This window comes from Microtus ochrogaster, unplaced genomic scaffold (genome assembly GCF_000317375.1).
Source record: "Microtus ochrogaster isolate Prairie Vole_2 unplaced genomic scaffold, MicOch1.0 UNK81, whole genome shotgun sequence".
NCBI lineage: Eukaryota > Metazoa > Chordata > Mammalia > Rodentia > Cricetidae > Microtus > Microtus ochrogaster.
Genome location: NW_004949179.1, coordinates 1,270,211 through 1,279,647, shown reverse-complemented (window position 1 = coordinate 1,279,647; position 9,437 = coordinate 1,270,211). Strand labels below are relative to the sequence as shown.

At 58.0% G+C, this 9,437-nt stretch overlaps 1 protein-coding gene across 1 annotated transcript; it reads left to right on the top strand.

Annotated features, from left to right (window-relative positions):
- The first annotated feature begins 1,655 nt into the window (after positions 1-1,655).
- On the top strand, positions 1,656-5,566 carry Arrdc2 (arrestin domain containing 2). Its single transcript, XM_005370591.2, has 8 exons — positions 1,656-2,051; positions 2,130-2,196; positions 2,312-2,459; positions 3,033-3,135; positions 3,215-3,471; positions 3,563-3,725; positions 4,400-4,557; positions 4,820-5,566. Exons 1-8 carry the CDS (start codon positions 1,778-1,780, stop codon positions 4,871-4,873), a joined length of 1,224 nt encoding a protein of 407 aa, XP_005370648.1. The 5' UTR covers positions 1,656-1,777; the 3' UTR covers positions 4,874-5,566.
- The last annotated feature ends 3,871 nt before the right edge of the window (positions 5,567-9,437 follow it).

Sequence of the window (9,437 nt, the reverse complement as noted above, 5' to 3'; positions counted from 1 at the left end):
CTGTGCTTTCAACAGCGCTGAGCTGGTGGTCTGTGGGAACCAAGGGAAATCCTGAAGCCACCCAGACTTTCTCTGAGAGGTGGCGGCGGTTGACTTGCTGTGTGACCTCAGGCCGCGTCCTCTCTGGGCCTGTGGAGGCCCATCTGTGGTACAGTCTGCTGGAGGTGTTGCACTCAGTTCCCGCTCTGCCCCTCCTGGCCAAGACCTCTGGTCCTCCAGCCCGACTCCCTTGTCACTGCCGCTCGCGCCCTTCAGGGCTGACTCCCACGCTGGAGGTGGCGGTGCGTGACTCCCTCGTGACCGTGCAGCAGCCTCTGGGATCCCCGTGTCCGCGCAGCTGGACTCCAGGAGTGAATACGAGCCGCGGTGCATCCCTGGTCCACCAGGGGGCGCGCGCGTCCCACAAACGCCGGCCTGGATCCCCTGAGAGCTCTGAGGGGAAACTGAGTCCCCGAGAAGGGTCACGCTGTCCCCAGACACAATTCGAAATGTCGGAGCGTCTCCCGGACTCGAGCCGGGTATGCACGGCGATCCACACGCCACATTCTGTGGCCAGGACTGACTTCTGCCACGCCCTGTGGAAGTGGAAATTAAGGCACGAAGCGGTTGTCCTTTGACGGGGGTGCCCCACCTGGAGTACCCCCACCAATCCGCACCGCCGGGGGACTGCAGGTGGCAGCGAGCTGATGATGAGGCTGGGAAACTGAGACCTAGTGGTGCACGTCTGTCAACTCAGTGCTGAGAGACGGGGTTCCATGGCCCTGAGTTCCAGGACAGCCTGGGCGAGAAAAAGCCAGGCGTCGTGGCAAACGCCCGCAAACCCAGCCTTGGAAGCTCGGGGCTCGACTGCATGGCGCACTGGAGGCCAGCCGGGCTGTGTGAGATCCGGTCTCAAAGGAAAGGAAGCTTTTGTCCCAGCACTTGGTGTACACGAGTGAATTCCAAACCAGCCAGGTCTTTCTCAAAACAGCCGAAATAAAGAAAGGCAGCCAGGTTTCGTGACCAAGGCGGCCATCCGAGCCCTCAGGAGGATGACGCAGGACTGTCTCGAGCTCCAGGCCAGCCTGGGCTACATGAAAACCAGTTTCAAAAACAAAACAAACAACGAAAAAACAGTGACAGCTGCAAAGTTTGCGCCTCAAACCGGGTCCCCACTTCAGGGCCACCCTCGCCGCAACACCGCCCACTGAGGCTCAGCTTGGGGCGGAGCCTAGGAGGACCCGCCCCCCGGTGCTATTGGTGAATTTTCCCACCAGACCACGCCTCCTCGATGCTAATGATCGGAGGGGCGGGTCCCCAGGCCACCCCCCCCCCCCCCGCACTACGGCATAACCGTTCTAGGAGGCGCGGCTTTTTCTCAGGCCACGGCCCTCGAGGAACCTTTGGTCCAATTCGGCAAAGCCGGGTTTTCCAGGCCCGCCTCCCACCCGCGCTATTGGTGGATCCTCTTCCGGGAGGCGTGGCTTTCTCTCAGGCCATTCCTTCGCGACACTATTGGCTCCCAGGGGTCGCGGCTTTCCCTCTCTGGCCCCGCCCCCACCGGCGCTTTTAACAGAGCCTCTTCCGGTAGGCGCGGCCTTCTCCGCAGGCCCCGCCCCCGCCCCGCCGTATAAGAGCCCGCCGCGCCGCGCGCGAGTCCCGAGCGGTCTTCGGGTCCTGCCGGCCTGCGTGTCCGCGGGCGTAGTTCGAACCTGCCGCGTTCCCAGCCGCTTGGCCTTCCGTGTCGTGGGTTCGAGCCCCGGGTCGGCCTTCTTTTGGGTTCGCGTCGGTCAGCGCGATGCTGTTCGACAAGGTGAAGGCCTTCGTGGTGCAGCTGGACGGGGCACGCGCAGGCACCGAGCCCGTGTTCCACGGAGGCCAGGCAGTGGCCGGCCGGGTACTGCTGGAGCTGGCGGGGGCGGCGCGCGTGGGCACGCTCAGGCTGCGCGCTCGGGGCCGCGCGCGCGCACACTGGACCGAGTCGCGCAGCGCGGGCTCCAGCACCGCGTATACGCAGAGCTACAGCGAGCGCGTGGAAGTCGTGAACCACCGCGCCACGCTGCTCGCGCCAGGTACAGGCTGGGGACCCCCGAGACCCCGAGCAGGCGATCCTCAAGCCCGCGTCCGCTGAGTCCATTGTCTTCTCCTAGACTCGGGGGACTTCGCCACTCTGCCCGCCGGACGTCACGAGTTTCCCTTCAGCTTTCAGCTGCCTCTGTAAGCCCCGCTGTCGCCCACCCGCTGGGTATCTGCGCTCCCCCGACCCCTAACTCCTCGGGACTTCACTTGCATGCCTCTGTCTCCTACCCTGAACCCCCTCTCGCCACTCCAGCTCCCTAGTGACATCCTTCGAGGGCAAACACGGCAGCGTCCGCTATTCCATCAAAGCCACCCTGCATCGGCCCTGGGTCCCCAAACGCCGCGCCCGGAAGGTGTTCACTGTCATTGAAACCGTAGACATAAACACACCTGCCCTGCTGGTACGTGGCTGCCCCGTGGGGGGCAAGGTAGGATCCGACCTGGCCTTTCGACGTCTTCCGGAGTTGGGGGTTACAGGCGGTCTCTGAAACAGAGGAGCCAGAAGTTAGAGGTGGCTTGCTAGAGCTGGGTGAAAATCCTGAAGGCACCCACTTGTGCGGCTCTCTCTGGGCGAGTGTCTTGCCCTACCTCAGTCTTAGATGCCCCGCTTGGGAAATGGGACACAGTAGGGCTTGCACTTTTTGTTTTATTGGTTTTGAGATTTGTTTGTTTCTTCCTTGTTCTTTTTTAAATTTTACAAAGGTTTCTCTGTGTGTGTAACCCTGACCGGTCTCTGTCCTCAAAGCAACAGAGATCTGTCTGCTGGGATTAAAGGTGTGCACCCCACACCTGTTCTTGGTTTTAATTTTTTATTCAACTTTTGGTTTCTTTAGACAGGGTCACATTTTGTAGGGATGGCTCTCCTAAAACAGGCATCGTTCTCCCTGTCCCATCTTCTTCCTGAAACTAGGGTCCTTTTAACGTAGAAGCCCCAAGTGTCCATGTGCCTGAAGTGACCCTTAGTGTCCCCACAGGAACCGCAGGCTGGAGCCCGGGAGAAGGTGGCTCGATCCTGGTACTGCAACCATGGTCTTGTCACTCTCTCAGCCAAGATCGACCGCAAGGGCTACACTCCGGGTAACAAGTGGGAAGGGATGCGGCTGGAGTTGGAAGAGTTAGCAATGGGGAAACTGAGGCAAGCTGCTCTGTGCTGTAGGTGAGGTCATCCCTATCTTCGCCGAGATTGACAATAGCTCCACGCGACCTGTGCAGACCCGCGCTGCCCTGGTACAGACACAGACCTTCATGGCCCGAGGTGCACGCAAGCAGAAGCACACTGTGGTGGCCAGTGTAGACGGGGAGCCCGTGGGCCCTGGTCGCCGTGCGCTGTGGCCCGGTCGCGCGCTGCGCATCCCCCCAGTGGGCCCATCCATCCTGCACTGCTGCGTGCTCAGTGTGGACTATTCGCTCAAGGTACCCAGCAAGCCTCCCTCCACCCCGTTGTTCGGGCCAGGGTGGAGGGCACATGTGGGGTAGCTGTCCACATCGCCGCTTCTCCCTTCAGGTCTGCGTGGACATCCCAGGCTCCTCGAAGCTGCTGCTGGAGCTGCCATTGGTCATTGGCACGGTCCCCTTGCACCCCCTGGGCAGTCGCTCGGCCAGCGTAGGCAGCCGCGCCAGCTTCCTGCAAAACTGGGGCCTGTGCACCCAGTTGGAGGCGCCAGAGGGTGAGCTCAGTCAGCAACCAAGGATGCGGGCAGGCGGAGCCGCGGCCCGGTCCCACCCTCCAGTCCAGGGGTCTCTAGGCAAGCATGGTCTAATCCCAGCACCCACCATCCCTGCACACCGAGGACTGGGGGACGGTTCAAGGCCAGCCTCCCCTACTTAATAATTCAAAACCTAACCAGGACTGTAGGAGACCCAGCAGGGCATGGTGACACACACCTTTAGTGCCAGGCAGCAACAGAGGCAAACACAAGGGGACCTGTCGCTGTGTGCTCCAGGGCAACCTGCACTACACTCAGATCCTTCCTCAAAAAAACAAAACCAGGGGCTGGAGAGATGGCTCAGAGGTTAAGAGCATTGCCTGCTCTTCCAAAGGTCCTGAGTTCAATTCCCAGCAACCACATGGTGGTTCACAACCATCTGTGATGAGGTCTGGTGCCCTCTTCTGGCCTTCACGCATACACACAGACAGAATATTGTATACATAATAAATCAATAAATATTTTTTAAAAAAAACAAACCAAACCAATTGTGGCAGGAATATTGCTATAGTTGGAGGTCAGCCTGGGCAACTGTCCCTAGGGGGAAAAGGCTTGGTCATAGTCATGTCACGGCCATGGGTACTCCAGAAGCCCGGTCTCAGAGCCTCCCTCCATGTCTCATCTCTCCCTTCCAGCACCCCCCGAGTACTCAGAGGTGGTGAGGGACAGCCCTCTGCCAATTGCCTCACTGGGGCCCTTACCCCTGCTGCGGGACCTGGATGTGACCCTGGAAGGGCCCTATTTTGCCTGTCTCCATGACTTCCGCTACCACCCGCCTCCACTGTACTCTGAGGTAAACTGCTTGTGCCCTCTCTAGCTCCCGGGGGGCGGGGTTTGCTGAGTCACGTGGGCTTCTTACCCTCCTCCCACCCCCAGCCCTTGGGAGGTTGAGGCAGAAGGAACACAAGATACAGGCCAGCCTGGGCTACATAGAGGAAATGAACTCCCATACATATGCTCAGCCTCATGCCCTCCTGGTGACCCCTAACTGCCTGTTCTCTGAGCTTGGGGCTGGCAGGGTGGACGAGGCAACTCACCGGTACTCTGTCTGTCAGGAGGATCCTAACCCCCCCTCAGAGGCTGTGAGGCCACGCTGCATGACCTGCTGATGTGTGAGCGGACACTTCAGTATGTTCACGTTTCTCTGGCCACTGCAGTCCAGCTGTCTGCTTTGGGAAAACAGGAAGCCGAGTGTCTTCTGCCATCACACAGGACTGAGGAGCAGCGCATGACTTCTGTGGACTGGGGGCCTCTGAGGTTTCCAGTTTTCTGTGTTTGACCAGTGCTAGATCCCTAGAGGGTTACAGTCTGGGAGAGATGAATCTGGGAGAAGCCAGAACCAGACGGGAGACCAAAGGCCCACAGAGGAAGTTTCAGCGAGGCTGTGGCATTGAGGAGCTCAGCACGCAGACAGGACAGAGGAGATGGTCGGAGCTCACAGTCCCACCATCTGCAACCTAGGGGCGGGAGCCCAGGTGTGCAGGCATCTTAAATATGGTCACATTGTAAGGTGAGCAGGACAGATTGAGGCTCTGTGGGACTTGAGGGTCCAAGATTGCCAGTTTCTGAGGACTGGTGGCCCGGTGAGTCCAGAGCCGCCCGCATGATCTGCCACGAGAAGCTCAGGCCTTGCTCAGGGTAGAATCCAGACAAGGACACGGCAACCTGGCAGGTCACCAAAGGGGCAACAGGTGCCCGGGAGCAACTGGAAAAGCTCCCCTCTTCACAGCCCTGCCAGGGACTTGCCATGCCCACGTCTGAAGACCTCATCACCCTTTGTACATTAAAAATGAATAAATAAAAACGGGAAAGACTGAGCTGACACCTCATTTGCCCATGGCCCCTGAAGACCAGTAAAGCTCCGATCCCCTCCAGGGACTTAACTGGGGCCCATGCCCTCCTCACATACCCTCCCGCCTTTGGTCACCAGTCTGTCTATGTCTTTTTCTTGTTTTGTTTTTTAAGGTTTATTTGGCTGGGTGTTGGTGTTGGTGCATGCCTTTAAATCCCAGCACTCAGAGGCAGAGACAGGCAGATCTCTATGAGTTCTAGGCCAGCCTGGTCTACAGAGCTAGTTCCAGAACAGCTGGGGTTACACAGAGAAACCCTGTCTCAAAAAGCCAAAAAAAAAATGTATTTGTTGTTTTGTTTGTACCAGTCCCCAGGAAGGTGGGGAAGGGGCCTCGAGCTCCAGGCATGGTTTCTGCATGCGATCGCCCCAGTGCTACCACACAGCCTGTGAATACAGACAGCTAGAAGCAGGTTGAGCCCTCAGGAGGTTGAGACAGGAGGCTACCTAATGAGACTGTGGCAATAATAACATTGATAATGGAGTCCATTAATTAGTTATTATTTAACCCTATCACTGGGAACAGAGGCAGGTGAGTCCCAGGCCCTGTGAGCTGGGGTCCTGGGGTCATACAGAACAGCCGCGGAGATTCGGGGTGTCTAGGGCGTGGTTAGGAAGACCCCTAAAACCAGGTGTGCAGCTGAGGAGGGGTCCCCATCACGTGGGGTTAGGATTCCGCTTCTAGCTGCGCTCCTGAACCACACAGTTTGTCCCGGGAGCAGACACGGGGACAGCAGTTCCTCGGGCCCCCGACAGCTGACAGGGACAGTTGAGCCGGCAGCTGAGGAACCTGATTCTTACAGAAGGGTTTTCCGGGTAAGGGGAGGAAGGAGCTGGCTCCGAGGTCCCCGGACTGAGGGGCGGGGCTGTGCTACTCAGGCCCCTCCTCCTCTGCTGGATCAGCAGCGGCTCAAGGCCTTACAGTCAGGACGCAGGACTCTGGGGTCACCTCCCTGCACCTGCTTCCGGGACCCCCATGAATCTGACTGATCAGGGCTCAGTGTCAAGCTCCAGACACCCCTTTCTCTCTCTGGGCCCCAGCGTGACAGGCACGCAAAGGCACAGACACTTGTTCTGAAGCTGGCAGCTGTCCCGACCAGGCGGCTGTTCAGGAATCTACCCACGGTCCCGGCCGCCCTCGCCGTCTCGTTGTGTCTCCCCGGGCACATTCTGTCCGGAGCATGGGGCCCTGGGGTGCCGGAGAAGGGGCTGTTGTCCTGCTGGGCTCCAATTACAGAACACCCTGTACCCACCTCCCGCCAGCGCAGCCTCCAGGGTCCCCTCCCAGCTCCGGATCTTCCTGAGGAAGCAGAGTGGGCCCCAACCCCAGGACCTTTGTGCGTGCTTCGCCAGCTGCTCTGGCTACTTGGCCTCCAGACCCCGTTTGCTTTTATTTTTGTTTGCTTATGAGACACTCTTGGGTAGCCCAGGCTGGCCTTGAATGCCTGATCCCCCTGCCTACGTCTGTCACGACCAGTGTGCGTGGTGTATGTGTTCTTGGATGCTTTGCCAGAGCGCTCTGCCCTCTGCGCCCCAACCCTGATCCCTCCCCTTTTTTGTTTGTGTTTGTGGCATTGAGGAAAGTCCTGAAAAAGCTGAGGAGGAAGCGCTGACTAGCCTGGTAGGTGGTGCCAGCCACGGCCAGCGGGGAACAGAAAGACAGCCAGGGTAGGAGAAGGACCTAAAGAGAGCAATCCCCCTGCAGGGAAACTGTCAAGGGCCCCTCACAGTCAGGGTGGGCAAGAGGGGACCCCAAGCCAGGCACACAAAGCCCTGTGGGGTCCGCCCCCTCCCAGTCAGCCCTGCGCTCTTCCAGACTCCCCTTGATCACAGTCAGGCAGAGCCATGGATTGGCTTTTGACCACCCCACCGGGCCAATCAGACTGGGACTCAGCGCCCTGACTATGATAGGGCAGAATCTCCGGGACTCCTGGATGGGGGCAGAGTCCCCGCCATACAAAGCCAAAGTGGAGCATGGGAGGAGCTATTCCGGAGGGTCCTAGAAAGAGAAGACACTGGAGTTGGGGTTTGTATGGATGAAGAGGAGTTTGCCGGGAAAGACTGTTCCAAGCACAGGCCTGCCTGTGTGGTCACATGGCAGACATCAGTCAAAGATGCTGGGAACAGTTACGGTGGTGAAGGGACTGGGACTGAAGGAAGGTGGTCCTGGGAGGCCCCAGGGATGGAGCTGCAGGCCCTGAAAATCTGGTGTTTCCTCAGCTCTGGAACACTGTCCTCCCCAGAACAAGCAGGGGGGGGGCACTGTGGGTGGGAAGGGGGCCGGCAGGTTCAGGACTGCCTGAGGACTGCAGAGTTCCCTCCCAAGCACAAGCTGCTCCCTGCAGAGGCCGCACAACATACAACGTTGTCTTAGGCCTGTGCATCTATCTCCCTGTGACCCCGCTGGTTTCTGGTGAGACAGCAGACCCCAGATCCAATTTGGTCACATCCAGGGCATTCTTTTTTCTTTTCTTATTTTTTTATTTTATTTTTTAAGAATTATTTATTTATGCATTTATTTTTGATTTTCAAGACAAGGTTTCTCTTAGTGCAGCCCTGGCTGTCCTGCAACTCACTCTGTAGACCAGGCTGGCCTCAAACTCACAGAGATCCGCCTGCCTCTGCCTCCTGAGCGCTGGGATTAAAGGCGTGCACCACCATCGCCCAGCAGGACGCCTCATTCTTGCTGGCAACTCTTCAAAACCCCACCTATACCCTGACTATGCTGGGCTTGTCTTCCTCCTTGCCTTTCCTCAGCCCCACCTCTCTCCAGCCTGACTCTGACCCCACAGTCCCAGGGTGTTTTGTGTCTTGTATGGGTCTGTTCCTCCATCCTGCCAGCCAGCACAACAGAGAAAGGACAGACAACAGGACCACATTTTCAAACGTGCCCACCTGGCTGGGTACGGTACACAGCTACACAGGGGGCTACACGGGCCGGGTACACAGGCCTCCACATAATCAGCTACTTTTGTTTATTTGTTGAGGCAGTGAGTTTGCCTAGAGCTCATGGCTATTCTCCTGCCTCAGCCTGTGGACAGCTGGGGGCTGGGCCAATGTGGGAACTTGTTGGCCTGCCTGAGAGACATCAAAAGTGTCCGAATTCAGAGCTCCTGCCATCACCACGGCAGGAGCCTCGCCTGGCAGGAGCCCCGCCCCACCTTGAACTCACAGCTGCTCCCATGGGGACAATGTTTACCAAGTATCCAGTGACAGTGGCAATGGAGATTGTGATGAAGACTGGGCCACAGGAGCCGGGCAGCATGGCAATGCCAGCAGATGCCGGTGCTGATGGTGATCTGCCATCTGGCTGTGCCACCAAGGGCAATTCCTGGGCCTCTCTGGACCTCTCTGGGCCTTGGCTTTCTCACTGAAATGTAAAACCCCACAAAATGCAGGTTTCCAGCCAGCTCCATTTCAGATGAACATGAGACTTTCTTTTTATTTATTTTTTTCCTACTTGAGACAGAGTTTCACTGTGTAACTGAGGCTGACCTGGAACTCCCAGTCCTCCTGCCCTGTTGGATGAAGGTGTGATCTTGCAGAGAATGGCCCTGGGGTGACCTGGCTGGGGCATTGCGGGCTCTGTAACCCCAGGACATTTGCATGCTCCAAGTGCTTCCCATCAACAAGGGGCAGGAAGGGGCAGGGGAAATGGCTCAGCAGCCAAGCCTGATGGCCTGAGTTCGATCCCTGGGACCCCCCGTGATGGAAGGAGGAAACTGGATCCCACCAGCTGTCCTGTGACCTGCACAGGAACACCAAGGCACATACAGTCCCCCCCCACACAGAACAAATAAATATCTTTTTTTAAAAAATATTTA